The sequence below is a fragment of the Nansenia antarctica genome (assembly GCF_963989245.1).
Source record: "Nansenia antarctica genome assembly, chromosome: 1".
Lineage (NCBI taxonomy): Eukaryota > Metazoa > Chordata > Actinopteri > Argentiniformes > Microstomatidae > Nansenia > Nansenia antarctica.
The window spans coordinates 55843206-55867624 of NC_137674.1; the positions used below are offsets into that span (position 1 = coordinate 55843206).

Below are 24419 nucleotides of genomic sequence, written 5' to 3' on the forward strand. Positions count from 1 at the left end.
GTGTGTGTGTGTGTGTGAGTGTGAGTGTGAGTGTGAGTGTGAGTGTGAGTGTGAGTGTGAGTGTGTGTGTGTGTGTGTGTGTGTGTGTGTGTATGTGTGTGTGTGTGTGTGTGTGTGTGTGTGTGTGTGTGCGTGCGTGTGTGTGGATTGGGCTGGATTGGGCACTGTTATTCTCTCTGGAGGAAAGAAAGAGAGAACAAGAGCGAGCATTCGATCTCAAATCACACCCTTGTCTGGTAGAGCCGGCTTGTTAGGAGGAAGTGGAGAATGAGGAGGAGGAAGGTGTAATTGGCGGTTCAGCCTTGTCTCAGCTCATGCAGTTTCTGGGCAACACTCTCCAGCTCTGACTCAATGGCAGCCAGACTCTCAATCTCAGGATCCTACAGATTGGGGGGAGGAGGGGGGAGGAAGGGGGGGTGGAAGAAAGAAGGATATTAATTATACATTGCCTATAGAAAGTCATCATACCCTATGAAAATATTTACCTTTTGTTACACCCTGGAGATTAAAATAAATTAAGTCTAACTTTTTTGAGCTGTATGTACACATTATAACCCTCATCATCAAAGCCAAAATAACATTTAAAACAATTCTGGACAATTATTAAAAATGTATTTGTGAAACACCTGATTTGGTTAAGTGTTCAGCCTTCAGCCCGTTAGGGTATACCATTATAAACTTGCTCAGGTGCAACCAACTCAAATCAGGAAAACCAGAAGATTCATGATTTTTTTATTGCCATGTGTGCCAAAATGTATTACATCCCATTATACAAGTACAAGAGAGTAACATTCTTATGGCTTCAGTTCTTTCATTATAGTCCGTAATGCATCTATTGGGACTTTGGTGGAGGGCATGTGATGTTTTGTGCCTCATCACAACAGAATTCTGGCATAGAAATGGCCAATATCTTTCTCAAAAAGATAATTCTGCCAGTGTTTTTTTTTTTTGTGTCAGTGAAGCGTATCTCCCCTCCACGTGAACGCGAACTTTGCGAACGTGAACTTCTTGGCCATTTCTATACTAGCTAACAGCTAGTAAAAGAGAACGTGTTTAGAAAGTATTTTTTTTTCATGCAAAATAGTGTATATTTATTGATTTATTAATACTGTAGTGGAAGACATACTAATTTCCAATGAAGTAGCCGCCATCTTGTTGTGACATTTTTGTTTATCCCGCACCTTTGTCACTGATTGGTTTCTTGAAAACAAAACATGCCCCCAAACCCTACTGTTAGCAGATCGAAAAACAAGCTTACTTTGCTGACAAATTAAGCGTATTTAATGATCGCAAAACGGTTGTTTGTTATATCGAGTGGGTGCTTCAAAACCCGAAGTTGTGTATTATGAAAAAAAAGCATCTAAGAAAACATCTTCATTCAGACTTCATTGTTGTTGAGTAGAGTGGGGAAAGCAAAGCCAGCAAATCACACAGGTACGGTATGTAGCGTAAGTAACTGCCATTGAGAATGATGACATACATACAGTGGTTGAGGGGCATTGTATTTATCAATAACAAGCGCACTGATAGATCTAGAATAGTACAGTATAAATAACTTTTTCATTCTGCAGTGGGGATCTCTGAGGCAAACTAGGACCAAAAAGGGAAAGGTCATTACTCCGTATAACCTTCCTCTGAGTGCACTTTAACAGCTCTACCCTTCAAACATGCATGGCCAAATCAACTCTCTTTTTTTGGAAGTTGTTTTGATTTGGAAACAATCAATCATCAGTAGAACTAACATGTAGTCTATATGTGACTGCAGCTGATGAAACCGGGAACAAGTCAGCAACCAATCAAATTGTTCTTGCTTTTATTCAGAAAAATTTAAATAATGTCAACGTTCACACTCGCTAGTCAAAATATTGCAATGCAATGTATTCAGTGAGTAATCCCCACTACTACCTAGTTAACTATAACACTATTTTATATTGTTAGCAGGCTCACTAAACAAGCTGTGTTAGTTGACTAGAGAGTGTGTCATTGATTTTCCTAAAAAGAAACATTTGATCGCCTGCCGACTTGTTCCCGGTTTCACCAGCTGCTGTCACCCTATCGCATGACCCATTGTTTTGGGGTTAGCAGTGGTTAAAGTTCAGAATCGTGGATTACAGTTGCTCCTTGCCAAAAGACTACTGTTACAGCAAAGGGCTGTGTTCGTAAACTCGCTCTGGAAATCTGATCAGCGCTTATGGAATGCCTCTTGTCCAATCAAATTACTTGGTCCCTTTATGACGTTGAACCCAGTGTGCGCTCCGGCACTCTCAGAGCGAATTTACGAACACAGCCAAGATGTACTGCTCCACTGCACTGTTAAGTAGGAGGATGGGGTGAGAAGCCTACCTCTGTCTTCCTGCTAGCGCTCCCTTCTTCCTCCACTCCTCTCCTCTCCTCTGGTTCCCTGCGTGCCATCACCTGCAGCTCCTTCACCTCTGGGCTCCTTCTGTTCTCATCCCCTTCCTTTAAGACCTCCTTGGAGTGATGCGGGACTTCCTGTTCACCTCTGATCTCCAGTGACTTCACTTCCTGCCTCTCTTCTTTTCCCGCTCTTTTCCTTGCTTGCAAACTCCGGGCCATGGCCAGCTCGTTCATCCTGCTCCAATGCTTTGGCCTGCCACCACTCTCCCGTTTCATCTCCCCTTCCTCCTCCTCCTCCTCTTCCTCTCCCTCATTCTCTACCTCAGTGTCGTGCAGAAACAATGCAGACCTCTTGTCTTCTTTCTCATCCTCTACCACCTCCTCTTCCTCTGCAGACTTCTTCTCCTCTGACTTCTCTAAAGAAGCATTCTTTGCTTCACTGGACTCAGTTCCTGGGCAGACAAACAGAAGAGGGAACTTGTTAGGATCTCTATCTCTTTTCTTTCTCTCCTTCCCTCACACAATCAAACTCAATAAAAATCAAACAGTATCATCTAACATCAGCATGATTCTACTTTTCTAATGAAATCTTCACCTCTTGCGAGCTGGCTGTGTAGCTCTGCCTACCTCTGCCTTTTAGCTCTCCCTCATGGCCCTAATGAAGGGAGGTTCAGCCATAGCTGACTGTTGGGAGCCTTTAACTCTGGAACATTGGACCTGGAACATTATTGGGTGTGCAGGAATGGTTTGTTCCAGTCTATCTGTAACCTCATCCAATCAATTGTAGTCCAGACTGAAGGCCGTGATTAGCTGATTGTTTAAAACAATCAACTAATCAAACAATCCCACCCACCACAATAGTTCAATCTGATAAATGCTTTTTGCACTCTGCAGAGCAGAGTGAGGTAATGACAGTACAGAATGTACCTCCAACTGCTGGCAACCAATCATCGTCTGTGTATCGAATGCTGAGCTTGCTGCTTCTAGCCTGGAGACTAAACAATATTCCCAACTTCCCCCTCCCCCTGGAACCGCCCCCAAAAGATTCAGCAAATGCTCATTTGAATTGCGTTCACTATTATCTGGTCCTGCTAAAAGGAATGTAAGTGTGATCACAAATACAAATACAGTGTATCCATTTACCATGACCCTTTATCTTAAAGCACATGCCAGTCACTTATAGGATAGAGTATGTGTGCCTATACATGATGGTACAGTAGTTACCAGCTAAGTGTGTGTATCAGGCAATAGCAACTGGCAGCAGTCTACAAAAGGAGCTGCTAGGCGGTAGGTTGGGGTTGGTGAGCGGGCGTACAGCCAAGACTTGACAGACCCGAACCTTGCATGTTCAAGTCAGTGTTGGGGCAATTTTGACCAAAGTATTTGTAGTGTTTTTTTTTGCTAATTGTTGTTTCTTATGCTAATGTTAGCCTTCCCCTGACACCTTACCCTTACACTAACCACTCAAAGTGAATACTGAACCCATATCCTCACCAATCACAGTGAATGCCTAAGCCAACCCTAACCCTTAACCACTACGAGTGAATGCCTAATACTGCCTAACCGCCACATCAGTCGGATTGCGGCTTTAAAGGTGAAGGATGTAGTTGTGCATGTTGCCGCCTTCTTTGTGCCAGCTGTACATTTCCAGGGCTGTATGGCCATTTTGTTAATACATCGCTCTGCTTTCAGTGTCCATCTTGTTGGCCCTGCACCAGCATCCATTATCTAATCAAATCCACAGCTCTGCGGGGAGGACTCAAATTCATCAGACTGATGGAAGCACTCGTATCAATCATTTCGTTCTGCAGTGCAGTGCTGGATCTCACCATCAGTTCCCACCTCTTTTTCTCTGTGCATATTTCCTGTACCAACTGGCTGACTTTTGGTTTCTGTCTCTTTTTTTCAGTGCACTCCATTTCTTCTTATAGTCTCTCCATTTTGTTGAACTATCCTATCTTCTTGTCTATTTATCTCTCTCACGCACTCTCTTTCTTTCGCACATGCACATACAGGATAATTTGTCCTTCTCTCTCTCTCTCTATGTGACTGTGTATCCCAGAGAGTAGTAGTTATCTGTTGGATCAATTTGTTACCTGAAGCCGTCCAGAGATTTATCTTTATGACATACTATCACAATTCTCCTCTGGGTATGGTGTACTGCTGCTGGCAGAGGAGCTGCAGCCTCTTTCATGCTCACTTCAAAGCTAACAAGAGCAATTACATGATGGGAGCTGCTAGCAATGCCTACTAATGAATTGTGATAGCAACTCCATCTGACAAATGCTAATTAGTTGGGAAGTGAAAGGAGGGTAGAGATCTGGGAGAATAACTTGTCTTATCGATCTTACTCTGAATTACTTTTTCCTTCTCAGTTTCTTCCTCCTCTGCCTCTTCTTCAGAGCTGGCACGCTTCTCCTCCTCCTCCTCGTCTTCCTCATCCTCCTCTCCCTTCTTCTCGATCATACCCCCAACCTCCTCTTTCTCCTCCTGGTTCATGGAGTCAGAAATGTGATTGTCAGGGTTCTCGTCATTCTCTCTCTTCTCTTCATCCTTTAACTCTATTTCGTTGCCCTCCTGTGACTCTCTATCTTTCTCCATGCTTTCCTCCTCCTTCTTTCCTTCTCTCTCTCCTTTCCTCTTATTGGCCAGGATAGACCTCTCTCCAGGTCCCCCTAAGGCAGCCAGCATGGATCGATCTATGAGGAAGGGGAAAGATAGGTACATACTTTATTGACCCCAAACGGACATTGATTGGGCTAGACAGCTGACATTCATTGGTCCCCATAGGGGGCCCTGATCCTTAACCCCTATAATAAGCTTCATTTATATACAACCTTCCATTCATTAGAATTCAGCTCAAAGTGCTGTATACTACAGTGCAAAAGAAAGAAAAAGGAACAGATTAAAAATAAAAACAACTAAAAACATAATTTATCAATACAATAAAAGCAGCAAAAAAGGGGGAAAAGCAGCATCACTTACTCCAGGGGCCTCATTTATAAAAAAAGTACTTGAACGTCATCTTTGACTTTCACGTAAGCACATTTGTCTAAACGGACGTAAGCATTATTTATAAAACGGGCTGAGATGGTTTAAAGTTGCGTACGTGCTTCCTTCTATAAATACCAAATATACTTGGAATTGAACGCAGGTGAATGAGGTTTGTATTAACGCCCTGTGATAGAGGCTCAATTATAGCGGCTGAATTAAGCCAAGTGCTATAATATAGGGTAGGCGTTCGTCTGGAAGCGGGAGAGGGCAGAGAAGGGTGGCTTCTCTGTAAGTTGCATTCCAGAAATCTCGCGTGAACCCATCCTTTTAATATTGCCTTTAAATTACAAAATAATTAAATTAAGATTATATAATGATTAAAGCACTTTGAGCCGCAACGTTTGCAGGAAAAGCGCTATACAAATAAAGTTATTATTATTATTATTATTATTATCTAACGTAGTACCCTGACTGACCTGTACGAGGCAACCATGTGCGACAGGGCAAATAAAGTGCCGAATAACGAAAAGAAGAAGTCAGCTCGCTTCTTGATTGGCTACATTCCATCCACGTCATAGTCGGACTCGCGAGCAGGGTTGCCAGATGGGAATGACATTTTCCACCCTAACCACAGTCTAAAACCGCTAATTCCACCCAAAAAAACCAGAGTCCATCTGGCAACCCTAGGATTTTTGGTCGTAAGTAATGAACACATTTGACATTTACGATTGCCGGCCACGACCATTTTCCGAGCAGATTGTTGAGAGATTGACTCTTAACACACCTCACACCACAGGATAATGTTATAGGAAAATCTTTAGAGCCATCCGATAATCAGGCGTTTTCTGTCTTTGGTCGGAAGGTGGAAAATTGTGCCAAAATCGGCCAGATAATCTTTATGTGTGTACCCCGCTTAACCTGACTCACCTGGAGAATCTGTGCCCTGAGGACCTGGTGGTGCCTTGGTCACAGCCGTGATGTCACCATGCTGTTGTGCTCTCTCACTGGCTCCTGACAATATAGATGTAAGATTAGTCACTTATTACTCAGTCAGTTATTTCACATACTGCATATCACCACAAATGCCCGGCAAATGCATTCTGTCAGTTCACATGGTTGTCAAACGGAACATCATTGCTGCAACATACTGTACAATCAAGAACATAACAGACACAAATATTTGGTTAATGAAAATATAATAATGAAAAATATTTATTTAATGCAGAACACAGAAAATAATGTATGTCTATGGGAATGATAAAATGTGTACAATTTGAGTTCAACTAAATGACATTATTATTTAAACTGCAGCTGAGTGATTGCACTAAAGGAAGGGCCAGGACCAATGACTGTAAAAGAATGGACACATTGAAGTCTGACGTCACTCCAGTCATTTTAATAGTAGCAGCTCATGTCGCTAATCCGACGATGTTATGTGTATTTCCTCGTCACCATTTTGGTCTATCCACTCATTGAAGGTGCTCCGTATTGGCGTTCAGGCCTCTGTGCAGGGCTCCGTGCAGGCCTCTGCCTGATCGAGCATGTGCACTGCAGGGATCTCCCCAGGAGTATTTAACAGTGTGGCACTGAATTGCATCATCAAAACCCAACCCCCCATTCATGTCAAAATGTGTCAAATGTTTTTTTGAAAATAATTAATTCACTGAAGAACATCATGATACTTTCACTTTCGCTTTAGTTTTTATAAGTCATTCTTTCTTTCTTTCTTTCTTATTATACAGGAAAAGATTAAAAGTAACATGTTACCAGATGTTAAAACGTGTTACATTTATGGAGCTTTTCCATTGACCGGCTCGGCACGGCTCGCCTCGGCACGGCTCGCCTCGGCACGCTTTTGAAAAGTTCCATATAGGAACCGTTCTGCACTATACAGGAACGACCCGGGACTGTAGGAGGAGTTACGTGTCATAAGATTCCCCCCGCTATACAGATCAGCGGGGGGAAATGCGATAAGAATTATGTCAAAATGCAGCACTATCGTGCACAGATCAGCCTTACAACATGTAACGTTTAAGTGCCTGTTACTTGCCGCTTTCAGTTCTAGTAGACTAGTTTGAAATGCCGACACAATTCTATTTTTATTTCTCCTGACACATTGAGCACTGTGCTTTTTTTGGTTGGCGAACTACCGTAATAAGCCTAAAAAAGTTCAACTGTTCAAAAAGTGCAACTTCTCTGCTTTCAGAAACTGTTTGAATGTTTTAGATTGGGCATATAGTTCATGAATTACGATAGTTTGAAGGAACGCTATAAAATCCTGTCTGCGCCGACAGCTCCGGTTTCGGAGCAAGACGCGAATCTATCGGCATTAGTCAAATACATGCTCACATCCAGTCATCCGCTCACTGCTCTCCATCAAAAATGGCACATCCATCAATAATATTACATAATAACAACTGCTCTGATTAGATTGCTTAGATTGTTTAATACATCAACGGGGGGAAAAGCGAGATGAACTCGCGAGTATCATGCTTCCTCCATTGAACGGAAAGTCCTATCTATTCCATTCAAAGTGTTTAAGCCTTCCCCCTTTCCACTGGTAATAAGGAATTGGCAAGAATAGATCGATATAAATAGATCAACATAATGCAGCACTATCATGCACAGATCAGCCTTAAAACATGTAACGTTAGATATATAACGGAGCGATGTATTTCTACAGAAAGGCTGACTGACGCGGGGCTCATACAATCTCCTCGTTTGTTATAGATACGAGTGCTCCGGTGTCTTGCTGGTAGTCAAATATATTTATTTATATATACAGCATATGGATGTTACGTGCCTGTTACCTGCCGCTTTCAGTTCTAATAGTTTAGATCTCGCAACCAGGGAAACGCCGACATGTGTTAAAGGGAGCAAGACGCGAATCTACCGGCATTTGACTGCCGCTGGACTGAGGAACAGCATAGGCACAGGACATCGCCATAATAGCGATTTTTTTGTTATGCTTGTTGTAAATAAAAGTTCTATGATGCATTGAAATGACATTAAACTAAGATAATACGAGGGTTATCTTAATTTTTCTAATCCTTATTAATAAGTTATTACAGAAAGTGACATTTTCCGAGAGGGAAATCTGTTGTGGTATTTAAAAATGGCGGTTAGCGAAGAAATCTATGTACATGGGATGACGATTTCCATTGACCAATCAACGGTGTGCAGCGTCACACGTCACACGCAGCCTGGCAAAAAAGTACCTTTGGTACCTTTCGCTACCCATCCCGAACAAGAACTAAAAAATGGTGCCGTGCCGAGCCGAGCCGGTCAATGGAAAAGCGCCAAAGAACAGGGCCATTAGACTGGCCTGACTCAGTTAAAATTACAAAAAGTAAAAGCGGGAAAAATTTCCATTCCAGTAAAACAATTTTGGGATCTGTTTCCAGATTTTAGCGTATGCGTGAACAAATTATCTCTGACCATAGCTGTTTTTGTAAGCTGGAACTGGGTGTGCAAGTGCAAGTGAAATTGATCTAGTGATCCGTTCCTGTCTTGTATTTGTCTTGGAAGTAGAGCATTGAGTGTTTGAGTAGAGCAGTGAGTGTTGGAGGGGAGTTATTGTTTTGATGTAATGGCTATTATTTGCGTAATTCTGAAAAGTCAGGGCATTGGAATGTGAAAGTGCAGTGCAGTGGTGAGTCCAAGGGGGAAGGTTCCCATGGATCTTATAGGCTCTATTATATAGTCTTGCTATTGGTTCAATGATTTCCTTTGCTGTGAGGGACCAAATTGGGAGACAAACTGATATTGTTGAAAGAATGATTGCATATTTGTTCGAGACAGTATGGGTCTTGTTATTAACATACAATTTCTGATTGAGCTTTTTTGTGAGATTGTTAATGTGGTTTTGACAAGTGAGATGTGAATCAAGGAGTACTTACTGTATATTATAGATATTTGTAGGTTTCTGTGATGTTTAGTGTTTGATCAAACAGATTTCCGAGGAATGGAAATACATACACATGTTTTCTTAACATTGATAGTTAGGTGATTAGATTCCAACCAGTCATGTCAATAGTGTAAGTCGGAAGGAAGTTTTGAATTGATGACATCAGGGTTTGAATCAGAAAGAAACATTACAGTGTCATTTGCGTGTACAGTAGGAGACAATTAGAGTATTTACACACATTGGGAAGGTCATTGATATACAGAAGAAAGAGTAAGGGACCCAAGATGCTGCCTTGTGGAACTCCCATGTTACGTTATAGGGGGAGATGTAACATGTTTTTGTTGAGTGATATACTTATTTGTTCAGTAAATAATAAATAAGTAATAATGCAGACGTGGTTGATCGGTTGTAGCGGAAACCATTGGAAGTCACTGAGGAGGTTATTGCTTTCAAGATGATTGAATTGTTTGTTTTCCAAGAATTTTTATATTATTGGGAGAATGGATATTGGCGTGTAGTTCGAAATAAGAGTTGGGAACTGCCGATGGCAATCTTGTGATCATTAGACGCCAGCTTTTGTGGTGTGCCCGGGTGATTGATCCTCTGGCCAGGACCTACTGAGCTTCCAAGTATCTTTTCTTTTCCTGTCCGTCAAAGGTCAAAGGTTAGCTAAGTTTACTGTACCTTGAACAGCAATGTCCTGTAGCTCCTTCAGGAAGTTATGATGGCGTAAGATGGAAACAAGCCTTTCATCTGCAACACACACACACACACACACACACACACACACACACACATAAATTCAACTACTTTCATTATCCAAAGCTAAGCAATGTCCCAAATATACAGGTTTGTTTCTCTCCCCTTGGGGTGTTCACAGGACTCAGCACTTTGTTTCTCTCAGACTCAGATGAGAGTTAATTGCCCTGAAATGTACTGCCTCCAAAGCAGAGTCGCAATTAATCATTTGGTCCCAGGGAGAGGTTTCCATTTCCCTTTCTGCTGACCCAGAAAGAGCACATGCAGCAAGCGCTACTACTGCTCCCTCTTTCCGTTCATGGACCTCACTGTTTCTTCACCTTCTTGCCATCTCTCTCTTTCTCTCTCTCTGTCTCTCTGTCTCTCCACCCCCCCCCCCCTCTCTCTATTTGTTCCTGAGGTGTTTTATCTCCCTGCTGCAGCCACAGTCTGAGTTATGCAATGATTGATTTTGCTCAACAAGGCGAGCGTCAAGGTAATACAATGGACTGTAATTGAATAGCCTGAGCCCAGTCACCCTACTGGGAACCCTACTGGTTGCTCTCACTGAGAAATCATTAATTGCCTCCATTAACATTGTGGTATAAGCAGTGTGCATTCATGATGAAAATTAATAATAAGAGTAATGGCAATTACTGATGACCACACCAACCAATCACAGAGCTTTCAGTCGAGCTAGGTTCATTGAGGAGTAGGACAAAGGCAGCAAATACAAAGAAAATGTTATTCGTATGAATAAAATGTGTTAAAATGCAATTATTGTCAGCATTGAACATCAAAATGTGAAATGTGTACGCCTAATTAGGTAGGCCTATGCTGTCATAAACATTATCTGCTACTGACGAGGAAGGATTAACATGTTTTAATAGCTGACTGATCCCATCTGGCATCTGACCTAAGACTGAATGTACCATTAGGCCTACATACTGTACATTAGGACATTATTTTATTGTTTTTAATTTCCACCAACCAGTAATTTCCACACTTTAGCTTGCAGTGGTCAATAATTCTCCAATGAGGATTCTTTTAGCAAATATAAGTAGGCCTATTTTGCATTTTAAAATATACCTCAATACATTAATCCAAGGATCTGACGCCATTCACTTCATGCACTGCACTTCAGAAAGAAAATGTGTTTTTATCCCAAAGCATCGGGCTGCATAACCATCACTGCTTGCAAATGCTTACTGTTGTACTCAAGCTTCATAGAATATAGGAAAAAACAGATATCATAAATAAAGTAGATATGTTGTTGCTGTAATCAGAACTGGATAGGTTTGTGCAATGTGGCCATAACACGCCTGGCATCAGCCTGTGAACAATTTGAGGGTAGGCTAAAGTATTAGTTAAAGCAATAATATTTGTGTTTAACATGTCTTAATAGATAAAATACATACAGTTAGGTCTGGAAATATTTGGACAGTGACACAATTTCCATAATTTTGTCTCTGTATGCCACCACAATGGATTTGAAATGAAACAATCGAGATGTAATTGAAGTGCAGACTTTCAGCTTTAATTCAGTTGAACAAAAACATAGTATGAAACGTTTAGAAATTGCAACAATTGTTATACACAGTGTGTATATGTCTTCTGTCACATCATCAATAAACACTAGTGACCCAGTGGCATTGGAAGCCATGCATGTTCATGTCATCACACTGCCTCCACCATGTTTTACAGATGATGTGGTATGTGTCGGATCATGAGCCGTTCCCAGCCTTCTCCATACTTTTTTCTTCCCATCATTCTGGTACAGGTTGATCTTAGTTTCATCTGTCCAAAGAATGCTGTTCCAGAACAGGGCTGGCCTTTTTTATGTTTTTTGGCAAAGTCTAATCTGGCCTTTCTATTCTTGAGGCTTATGAATGGCTTGCACCTTGTGGTGAACCCTCTGTATTTGTTCGTGTGAAGTCTTCCCTTTATGGTACACTTGGATAATGATATGCCTACCTCCTGGAAACTGTTCTTTACTTGGCTGGATGTTGTGAAGGTTTTTTTTCTTTACCATGTAAAGGATCCTGTGATCTAGGGATGTCCCGATCCGATATTGATATCGGATATCGCTGCGATATTGGTCCTGAATGCTGGATCGCAGAACGCACCAGAAAAAAAATAGGCACCGATCTGGGGCTCGAGATCTGGCGTGTCACTCACGTGATGACAACAGTAGTAGTCACTGGTCACATGCATGAGAGTTGGCTAGTAGCTACCTGTGTGTAATGAGTCTGACAATGTCATGATGCTAGCTGGTGAAATCATAAACCATTTGCTTACGTACTTTTTCGGTTATTTACAGAGCTGCCAAGTCTCACGCTTTGGCCGAAGAGACACACGCATTTCAACCAGTTCTCACGCTCTCACGCCACACCTCAAATTTCTCAGAAATAACCATTGTTTTACGGGACTTATTTTAGAAATTCCATGAAAGAAAGCTACCAGACATGAGTCTCGTGGCATCTTTCTGCACGCGCGTTAACTTGAGTCTGCAATCGAAGCGACAGGCGAGCGCTAATGGAAGAACCTGTGTTCTCGCGAGCTGCAAGAACGTACCAAGCAGTGTTGCCAGATTGGACTACTTTTGGTCACACTGGACGGGTGGATTCAGCAGCTTTTAGACTGGTTGGGCTGGACATTGTCAATTCCGTCTGGCAACCGTGGTAGCAAAATATGTGCATACATTACAACATCGTATCTGGTAGCCTACTGTACTGGGTTGCACCAATTTGGTGTAAGTCATTAATAAATGCAGGCATTTAGTAGTTACTAAACCCCAAGTTGTTACTAACTAGCTTCAAACTAGTTGTTTACTAATTTCGGTTGCACCACGCCAATCTTTTGCCAATCTTAGCTAGTAAATACTCAGTTTTGGTAACAGTTTTTTGTTTCTCTACTGTAACATAACCAGGTACATTAATAATAATAATAAATACAATTTACAATACAAATACAACAATTGGGGGTCCCTAAAAAAAACAAGATCAACCACCAAGCCCTCATTCTGACCCAGGAAAAACCCTGGTATGTACTGTATAATGAGGGTAGTCTGTTCATTAGAACGTGCACATCCAATCATATCGCCAAATGCTTTAGTGGTGTCCAATCATGTCGCCCAATGCTTTAGTGGTTGCTTTAGTGCAGCCAATCAATGCTTTAGATGCTTTAGTGGTGCTTTAGTGGTGGCCAATCATGTCGCCCAATGCTTTAACGGTAGCCAGCGCGTCATCACACACCAGCAAGTCGGCGCTAAGCGCATGCGCGATGAGTGAAATGAATTTGTCGGCTGTCAATCACACTGGACTGGCTGTCATTACTTGTGGTAAGTAGAGCTTAATATAATGATTTGATCTATATTGTTCATATAGATTAATACGGTGTTGTCTTATGAGTTCATAGCAAGACACTTGCAGCTCTCGTTGTTGACGAGAGACAGACGCGGTGATGCCCGCCGTTAGATAGCTAGTTCTACGTTTGTTGAAAACGCAACATGGCATAAACACAACGATAATGAATTATTAAATCATAGCTATCTTTTATTAGTTGAATGACTAAGATCTCATGATGAAATATGTGGTTGTCACTGGTTTGCTGGCGAAATATTAATAACTTGGCTGTCATTGAGCGCAGCTGCGCGAGCCTTCATGTATGTATGTGCTGACGAGATCGGATATTAGAGATTTGATTGTATTAACAGTACATATTAATGTGGAAAGATTTTGAACTGGCACATTTGTTGTGTGTGCCTGATGTGTAGTGGGTTATTGTCTATAAATAGTCTGTAATTGTTAAATTACGCATACTGTACTATGTCATACTGTATGTTGTTACATTTTTAGTTTTTCTTGTTTCTGGTGGGATTTGAACCGGTGACCTTCGGATCCATTCTTCCCCCCCATACAAAAATGGAAAAGGCGACATTTTTTATTGTGCATTAATTGTTTAGAATACATTGAGACTATTAAACATGTAGATAATGGAAAAGAAGCCTCAATTTCTCTCTCTTCCTTTTCTTTTCCCTCTTTTCTCCCTTTTTCCTCTCTTTTTCCTCCCTTTTCTTCTTCCCCCTTCTTCCCCCTCTTGCACTTTCTTCCCCACCCTTAACAGACTATTGTGCACCTTGCCAAAACCAGTGAGCTCAGAGTGGGCTGCCTGACAAACAGTTCCAATAGAAAAACGCATGCACGCGCACGCGCACACGCACACGCACACGCACACGCACACACACACATGTTCGAATAGGCTCATTCAACTTCAGAAGCACAGTAGCTCACCTGGCTAAAATGCCTGTGTGGTAAGCAGGAGATTGCAGGATCGAATCTCCGAGAAGATTCGCCAGGGGATGCAAGGGGGGGCAAGCACATTTCATAATCTCCACAGTCTTGTAATAGAAAGCAACTCTCCATGCTTGTTTGTTGTTTGTGTCAGGAAGTGATGATGTTAGACATCACTGTAGCCGAGGTACAACGTGGGCCACAGTGACGAAAACATCACTTCAGGGCAAATACATCAGACAGAAGACAGAAGAAGACAAGTCACATGGCCATGAATCAGATTTGTATCTGATTTTACCTATGAGTGTGGTTTGAAATATCCGATTCCATGTGGTTTTTGCTAGTTCAGATCTGTTCTGTGCAGGAAAAATATAATTTTCAATTGTATATGGGAAAAAATAGGATTTGAGTCACTTCAAACTGCAAGTCTTAAGATTAGCTGCCCAATGGCAAATTTTACCCAGTGGCAACTTCTACCCAGAGCAGCTTCTACCTTCTACCCAGAGCATCGTTCACCTGAGAGGGGGAGAGGCTTACCTGTCCGTAGTGTGTCCAGGCACTCCTGACTGACAGGCAAGGGGTGTGGCCTAGAAAGTACATCAGCCAGCACCTCCACGATGCATTTCATCACCTGAGGAGACACACGGTCAGTGGACAAACAGAGAATGGTCTTGTGTTATTTAATGATCTACCATCCTCCTGGTATTTACACGTTCATAACCTGCAAATCCTTGTTGCTTAAATGTGATGGCAGCTGGTGAACGCGGGAACAAGTCGGCAACCAATCAAAATATTTAGATTAATTGTGACAAACATGTCTAGATACCATTTGGTACCAGGTTATATAATACGTTGTAGGGCCTTTTTAGGTTGGCAGTTACAATACGAAGGGTTGGAAAGGAAATGTATTGTTAATAGCCAAGCATATCTTAATATTAATAATCGGAATCTAAGTAGTCTGAGTTTGTGTTGATTAAAGCAAGAATAGTCAAGTTAGAATAAAATGAGGCTTTAATAATACTGTAAACCTATATAATTATTACAAGGGCCTTTTCTCATAGAGAAATGTTACATTCTATCCTCATGGCAAATGGTACAATAGATAGAAAGAGAGAGAGAGAGAGAGAGAGAGAGAGAGAGAGAGAGAGAGAGAGAGAGAGAGAGAGAGAGAGAGAGAGAGAGACAAACAAACAACAGACCACATGATCTGTTGCTGTACTCACAATTAACAGCTGGGACCTCTGACCAGAACACAAAGACAAAAGATACTTCCATAGTATTTAACACTAGAACAGTTGTGAGTAAAACAATTCTATCTTTGCACTCGATCAAATTTCAGGAACCACCTTTCATGACTTTTCCTAGATATGTGCGTTCTACCACCCAGTATCCTTACATTTTCAAAATCTAGCTAGCATAAAGCGATTTTGCAGTATTTCTGTGTGTTTCTGTGTGTTTGCGCTATCTTGCGCTATCTTTTTTTTTCACGGCTACAATTCTTTTCCATATCAGCAGAGGTAGCATGTGCTACATGTGCTGAATTAGATTCAGTGAATAAGATTGATATTTGTAACATAATGTGTTTATACGTATATAGGCTATATATAGCAATAGTGATACATAAGTTGTGTATATGTACAGACAGTTATGAATGAAAATGATAAACTGTACAGTATGTCTCCCAATCCCTTCGGATTTTAAATGTCGGAGCTGAAGCTGGCTTTCGATAGAGGATTTACCCAAGTTACATACGCAATAGTGATAAGATATTATGATATGTGTACAGTTATGAATGATAAACTGTACAGTATGTCTCCCAGTTGTGTGTTACATGCTATAGCTACCACAGCAAAGTAGTTGCAGTAGCCTTTGATTGTGTCTGTAATCATCAACACATTTTCATGCAACATGGAACAAATACAATTATATTTATAATACAGTATATAATGTATTGATATGTGAAATGACATGCGTTGTGCATTGAAAGACAAATTACAGCACTGTCAATTTTCAAATAATGCAATAGGCTATATACTGTATATGAATTCACAGAAACACAGAAATTATCATCATGAATAGAAACACGCAGAGCATGTATTTCACAAATACCGGTAAACGTGTAAGTAAGAAGAACTAGTAGGTTATAATGTGCAGTGAACAAACAAACGAGACAGAGAGACAGATTATCCAAAATAAATTGCCACGCTTCTGCTTATGTTCACATATGTTCACTCCAATTCTTCCAAGTAAAAAGTAAGGTAATTAATATAAATAATAAACAATTGCTACTAGTAAATACGCTCTGAGGGCACCGGAGCGTACTAAGGTTCATTAGAGCAAAGCAATACAATAATTAATACACTCTGCAATTGGCTACAATGTCGCCAAAATCAGCTATAATGTTTGAAAATGAATCTACAAATATTAATCAGCGTATATCTATGTGAAAACCGTCTTGCGTGTTGTGTATTATTATCATTGCTACTGCAAGGTCGACACGAGAATTGTAGGCTACTCTCCTCATAACTGAACATCTGATAATAAGAACATCAGGTGAAGGGCAGTATTTTTCCATCTTTACTTTATTGGGTGAATAAACTCAATATGAATGGTTGTACAGTGCTCTAGGCAATAGGCTACTACAGCCATCTTCAGAGTTCATTGAAATGCTAAGTGATGTACTGCCAGCGCTTCCATGTATGCAATTGTAACAGGATACAAAATCATTGATAAAAAATCATTCTCATCATCCAAACATCGTATTAGCATTTGAATTGGGGGTGGGGGGGCTGAAACAACAGCGCTATTACAGTCTCGATCAAACTGTAGTGAGATTAGGAGACTACTAATTGTAAATAGTAATCCACAATCACAACAGAATCTTATTTAATCTTTATTTTTTATTATGACACCCTGTCTTTCATTATTGTCGATACTTTTCATTAGACATTTACCTTTTCCTCCCCCACAACCCACACCCTGCCATGTTGGACTGATTCAGTCCCTATAATCCTGGGCTTTTGCCAGGACATCCTCTGGGTTTTCCCCAATGGCCGTAGTTCGAACAGTTTCCGTGTGGGCAGTTAAATTCCTGCCCATTTATTCTATATTATATACAGTTATTATTATGTAAATAACGTTGGCCAATGTAATGCATTATTATCTAACTGAAACCCAAAATCCTAACTTCTGTCATGAAAATGTGTCAGAATAAAATATAAAACCTGATTGGATTAAATAAGATAATTTTAGTGCCAGTGTGCTGAACAGAAATTAATCTGTACACCTTGAGCTGGATTTAAGCGGGCAGAATACACTACAGCCACCTCACTCCCTGAGCACAGTCTTCAGAGCTAGAGCCACCCCCAGAGCTCAGCGTTCTATTCATATGCTAAATTAGGTACTGGTGAGTTGTAATAGCTGTTGTAATAGCTATCACCTAACAATTTCAATGGTAGTGAATAGACAGACTGAGGGTATAGCTACACGACGACGAAACGCAATTTCGGATTCCATCTGATCTCTGGCTACAAAAGCGCTTTGTCATTGTTGCACAAAAGAATCCCAGGGCATGCACGTACTGGCAAACCCAGAAAATGATTCAAATATAATTGAGACATAGAGACAGGGAATATAGGACCCTTTTTTCGGGACCGGGGAACATAGGACCCGGGGAACAGCGGACCCGGGGAACATATGTATGCTCCCTATCATTTCATTTGTTCCATGTTGCATGAAAATTCGTTTTCACCCAACTCATACTTATTAATGTCAGATTGCGCTAATAATTTTCCCTGCTTCTCTGCGCATAGGAACATATGCATTTTCATACAAGTGGTGATGTTTTTCTCTTCTTGTAAAGACTAATGTACAAGAGACGCCATCCAGAGATAATTGTGCGTCAGTACACAGCTTCTCACTGTAAAGAGTGGGGCCTTAAACTATTTTTGCTTATGTATTGTTGTTTTTTATGTCCTATGCACCAACCTCACCAAGTCAATTTCCTGTATGTGCACACATATACAGTATATATATATACTTGACAATAAAAATAATTCTGATTTTGATTCAGATTCAGAGAAAGACCACAGTCATCTGGCCCACTGGGGGAAGGGATCTCAGAATTGATGTCTCCCCCTTCAACAATAGTATCCACTTTTACCACATATCTTATGTACCAGGTAAATACAATCCAAACAGGACTGTTACCCATATTTTTTATTCCATTTAAAGTAACCTATATGTATCCAGGTTTGCCTCATTGGATAACATCTGTTTCAACAGAGACCTGGTCCATGTCTTTCTGGGGGAAAGAAGCCTTCAGGCAGCCATGTAGACCCAAAGCTGTCTTACAGTAGACACCGCAGCTGCACAATGTTACAGTCTGGGGCTCTGAATGGACTCAAAGGTTACAGTAGCAAAGTCAGCAAAATATAGAGACATTGGTGTTCTGCAGAACCCTGCTTAAACTGCTCACTAGTGTCAGATCAGAGCACAGGGTCATCCGTAGTTCGGCCCCTGGAGCAATTGGGGGTTAATTGCCTTGCTCAAGGGCAAAATGGCAGTGTTAGGCACCTTAGATATGATGCCAGCAAGCCTCCAGTTACCAACTCGCATCCAGCTCCCTCCTGGGGTGCGGATTGAACCAATCTAACGATTGCTAGCTGACCTCACTAACCTCCAGGTTACCTGCCACCCATGAGTCTTGCATTGTGTGGTAGAAAGACTTTAACGAAGAGTAGGTTTGTTATTAAGCCCATTCTTATTTCTTATTGTATCTTGCAAATGATTGTGTGTTCTCTCATTTAAAGATGTATAACACTAATGTATGATCTAAAACTCATGTACTATTATTAGTGCTGAAACCACCCAAGTGAGTCCATTGTCTCTCCCTGTCTCTCTCTCTCTCTCTCTCTCTCTCTCTCTCTCTCTCTCTCTCTCTCTCTGTTCAGACCTTCAGGATGTGAAATGTATCTACCAATAGAGAACACAGAGGTCATTGCTCTCTAGTTCTCCATCCAGTAACATCAACATTGATTTTTGACAAAGTCATATCGAGCTTGTCAGCGACGTATGAGTAATTCAATACAGCACAAAGTGCTCTGTTGAAATATTTTTTTCCTCAGCCCACTTTTCAGATGCAAAGGAGCTGATGACATTGACAATTGTAGATAAACTGAACAATGTTCAATGGCTCCCTAACATTTAAATGTTGCTACATGCTACACAATGTGCCTTGTTGATTGTTGCTTTTGATGATTCATTAATGGTGCCTACTTTTTTGATAACCTTACTTTAAACAAATGGCAAATTATGTAACTCTCTATTGTGTATGAGGCAGGTTTTCAACCTGGATCACCCACATGGTAGACATGCGCACATCGCGAAGTAAAACCTAGGAATTAGCTTGGGGAACCAATTAATGTCTTCGCGTCTCTAGGAGGGTATCTATTAGTAACATGTGATTACTCTTATCACCTCCATTACAATATACATACTTATCATGTTTTAATCAAGTAGATTGATGAAGCATGAAGTACACTAATATTCTGACTGAATTGTACATTTACTCCTAAATTATTCCACAACAAATGTGGTATTTTACAATTAAAACTCTTCGATCAAAAGTGAAAGAAGTCATTTAGGAATTTAATATTTTGTTGTAACCCGTCCCCCTTCTCTATTCTCTCTAAAATCCAGCCACACACCTTGGATTATTTTCAGATGGATTTGTTCCAACTGTTAGAGCGTGAGACGCTGTACTCTAGGTTCTGAAGGGGTGCTGGACTGTATCCCCCAGACTAGCTGTACCCTAGGTTCTGAAGGGGTGCTTGACAGTGTCCCCCAGACTAGCTGTACCCTAGGTTCTGAAGGGGTGCTTGACAGTGTCCCCCAGACTCTGCCGTTATTCTAAAAGGAAGGGAGATCCGAGGGCACCACTCAAGGGACGAGCTTTCATAACTCTGTACAGTATCATCATCATCATTTCAACTCATATAGTTAATTATGCCTGCATAATCAGTGTGCATTTCATTCTAATCTTATTCTGCAATCGATTGCTTCTATCCCCCGGGAATAGTATTTGCAGGATGCAGGATACATAAGAACATGTTGTACATTTGGTAAATAAAACACAAACATGATTATGTTTCATTGTCCTGCAGGCCGTTATGTATTGACATTGTTTATGACAACCGTGTACAAAATATGCTCTGTGTATACTCTACTACAATGTTGTTTATTTGAATGATAATGATTTCTTACCTCGACGTCTTCATTCTCCAGGTGACTTGCAGTCATTGGCAATGACAGAACTGCGTGGAGAAAGAAATTATGTTAATGTAAACGAAATCTTTAAGTGTGAGCTGCACACTTATGATTCACGCCATATAACTAGCACTCTGGCAATAAGTAAGAACTGAATATGAGCTTGTATGTTTAGTGCTGTAGATGCATTCCTAATTTCTGGAAAATATCTTGCCGTATCGCCTAATCGTTGATTATGATTTCACGTTCGGTTGGTACGGCAATAACTCAACTGCATACTGTTGATAACACCAAGCTAAATATATTTTCCACTCATTGAAAATGTGAGTGTCTCTGATTACCCCTATACAGCGGAGCGCTGTCCTTGGTGCTGACCCAAAAGGACATCACACATGCCCACGAAAGAGTGCTCTCGGTATATTTATCATAATAACTTTAGCAGTATTGCAAAACATACAAGACATCATTGTAAATGTTGAGATCATTTCCTTTCCCTTTACCGTTAGCCAGTATTGTCAAAATGAAGCATCCTCTTGCGATCATCATTGCAAATAAGACGAAAGTGCTCAAGGAATGGCAAAGCTTATTCAAAACGTTAGTTTATCGCCCGCTTGCGTGTATGGAAAAAAACTATGAATTATGGATACATTCTGTATCCAAATTAGCTGCATTCGTTATTTCTGGAGAGCCGAGTCCTTCAGTGGTCGTGTCCCTCGACGAACGAACTACTTCTGCTGCAACTGCACCTGCTTATATCGTGCTCGCTAAAAAGGAAATGACATCATCGCAAGGAAAACATGATTCCACCTTCCAACACACCTTTATTGATATCGAAGAACATAGAGGTGGCGGAGAAACTAATTATTCAGGCATTACCTTCAAATACCTGCAGCTTGCTGTCTCGATCAGAATCAGAATCAGAATCAGAATCAGAATGACTTTATTCGCCAAGTAGGTTTTCACATACAAGGAATTTGCTGTGGTTGTTGGTGTAAACAGGCAACATAAGAATAATAAGAATAAGAATTTAAAAGCAAGTAGTGCAAAAAACGTCAAGGAGCATAGATATAGAATAAAGTAAGATATAAATATGAATGAATATTTACAATATATAGTGTCTATGGGGGCGGGGTAAGAGTCTGTGTCAGTGGGGGTCCCGGGCCTTGTTGATGAGGCTGACTGCAGATGGAAAGAAACTGTTTTTGTGGCGAGAGGTTTTGGTCCTGATGGACCGCAGCCTCCTGCCAGAGGGAAGTGTTTCAAACAGATTGTGTCAGGGTGACAGGGGTCGGCCACAATCTTTCCTGCACGCCTCCGGGTCCTGGAAGCATACAGGTCCTGGAGAGATGTCAGGTTGCAGCCCATCACCTTCTCTGCGGAGCGGGATGATATGCTGCAGTCTGCCCTTGTCCTTGGCAGTGGCAGCAGTGTACCAGGTGGTAATGGAGGAGGTGAGGATGGACTCGATGATAGCGGTGTAGAAGTGCACCATCATAGTCTTTGGCAGGTTGAACTTCTTCAACTGCTGCAGGAAGAACATCCTCTGCTGGGCTTGTTTCATGATGGAACTGATGTTCAGCTCCCACTTGAGGTCCTGGGAAATGATGGTTCCCAGGAAGCAGCAGGACTCCACAATGTCGACTGGGGAGTCACTCAGGGTGATGGCGGTGAGTGGGGCTGGGTTCTTTCTGAAGTCTACAACTAGGATGCTTCAGAAAGACCAGGAAGTCTGTGATCCACCTGCAGGTGGAGTCAGGCACGCTCAGTTGGAGGAGCTTGACCTGTAGCAGAGATGGGATGATTGTATTGAAAGCAGAGCTGAAATCCACAAACAGGATCCTAGCGTAGGTTCCTGCTGAGTCCAGATGCTGGAGGATGAAGTGGAGGGCCAAGTTTACTGCATCGTCTACAGATCTGTTCATCACCACGGAGGTCAGGGCAACGGGTCTGTAATCATTCAGTCCTGTGGTCCTTGGCTTTTTGGGAACGGGGATGATAATAGAGGTCTTAAAGCAATCGGGTACATGGCAAGTCTCCAAAGAAATGTTAAAAATGTCTGTGAACACGGGGTATTCGATTGTATCTCATATCCATTCTGAGGTCTTTCAGCTGACATTCATCTTACCTGAAAATAGATGGAACACATTTTAAACATTTCCAATATGATGATAGGGTATTTTCCATTCTTTGGGATGTAGGCATCCTGGAAGTACCAAATGGTTCAGTATTAATTGTTTACTCATGGACTAATAAATCAGTTTTTGCTGAGGACCAAGACAGTGGTGTTCTCAGCTCAGCCGCCGGGGTTCTCACCCACACCAAGCCCAGGCAGCACCCCCACCCTCATCCACCTCTACTGGCTTCCGGTTAAGTCACAATACAAAACACGATACAAAATCCTCCTCCTCACCTACAAATCCCTCCATGCCCATGCCCCCCAGCAGAGCCGGCCCTAGGACTTTTGTGACCCTAAGCAATATTTTTTATGTAGGGTTGGAGTTTTCGATTGACGGGTGTTTAATCGACCGGGGGGGGGGGGGCGGGGGGGCTAGATTAACATATATAACATGTGAGAAGTTAAATAACTATAAAAGTCAACATTTTCAACTATAAAAGCAACAAACATGGACATAACAAGGTCTATAACAATGACAAATGAACACCAATTAAAACAAACATATTTTGACAAATAAATAGCAATGAACAATCAATATGAGTGCAAAATATTCCAAATAAATAAAGTGAACACTACAAAATGTTTAACTATGTTAACAACAAAACAACAGGCTACTGTAGAAACAATAGCTATCCATCCTTTCACCACCATCCAACATCAGTCCTCAAAAAAAAAAACTGTTTAACTGTGGCCCCCTCTAGTGGTTGTGGCCCTAAGCGACCACTTAGTCTGTTTATGCCTTGGGCCTAGGGTGATCTTCAGTCTGTCCTAGGGTGATCTTCAGTCTGTCCTTGGATTCAGTGTTGGTCCAGCCCAACAATCATTTAATAATGTGAATATTATATCTTCCATAAATATACCAATCGCAATTGTAATTTATTTATTTCAAATTCAAAAGTCTAAAAGTTTCAAGCTGTCATTAGCCAGTGTTTCTCTTCAAATTAAACTTTTTTTTTTTTTAACAATATCTCAAGTCCACTAAAGCCTTGCTTTTACTGACATCTCTTCTGAGATGTTTAATTAGACCACACATCATCTTCAGTCTGTCCTTGGATTCAGTGTTGGTCCAGCCCAGCACTGGAACACACTTGACTCAATCATTTAATAATGTCAATATTATATCTTCCATAAAAATACCAATCGCAATTGTAATTTATTTATTTCAAATTCAAAAGTCTAAAAGTTTCAAGCTGTCATTGGCCAGTGTTTCTCTTCAAATTATTATTATTTTTTTTTTTTTAAACAATAATATCTCAAGTCCACTAAAGCCTTGCTTTTACTGACATCTCTTCTGAGATGTTTAATTAGACCACACATTTCCCAGGTCAGTTGCTGCCAGCTTTCATCCCCCTATCATCCCCCTGTCAAAGTTGGAAGAAATTGTGTTGAATCTGATTCAGATTCAGAATCAGGCTCCAGGCTACCTTCCAAATGGGGTTAAAAGGGATCAAATTAAACTAAATTACAATAGACATTTCAGATTTCTTGCCTAGGCTAGGCTACTAGTCTTGTTTAGATATCAAACTTTTTTCTGAATGATTCTAGGCTAGACAACAAACATTCCCATGTCACCAAGTATGTGGACCGTGGAAGACAAGTCTTAAGTAATGCTGACAAGTAATGCTGGAGCGTAGATTGCTTTATAGGCTACAAAATGTCGTGAGACTTATCAAAATAATCAGGATTT

At 41.1% G+C, this 24419-nt stretch overlaps 1 protein-coding gene across 1 annotated transcript; it reads right to left on the reverse strand.

Annotated features, from left to right (window-relative positions):
* Positions 1 to 296: 296 nt before the first annotated feature.
* chga (chromogranin A) lies at positions 297 to 21099 on the reverse strand (the record flags this gene model as incomplete). The annotated part of the gene is made up of 8 exons (XM_080524244.1): positions 297 to 380; positions 2344 to 2810; positions 4827 to 5057; positions 6280 to 6363; positions 9944 to 10012; positions 14827 to 14920; positions 20554 to 20603; positions 21057 to 21099. 8 exons carry the CDS (start codon positions 21097 to 21099, stop codon positions 297 to 299), a joined length of 1122 nt encoding a protein of 373 aa, XP_080380370.1.
* Between the last annotated feature and the right edge of the window lie 3320 nt (positions 21100 to 24419).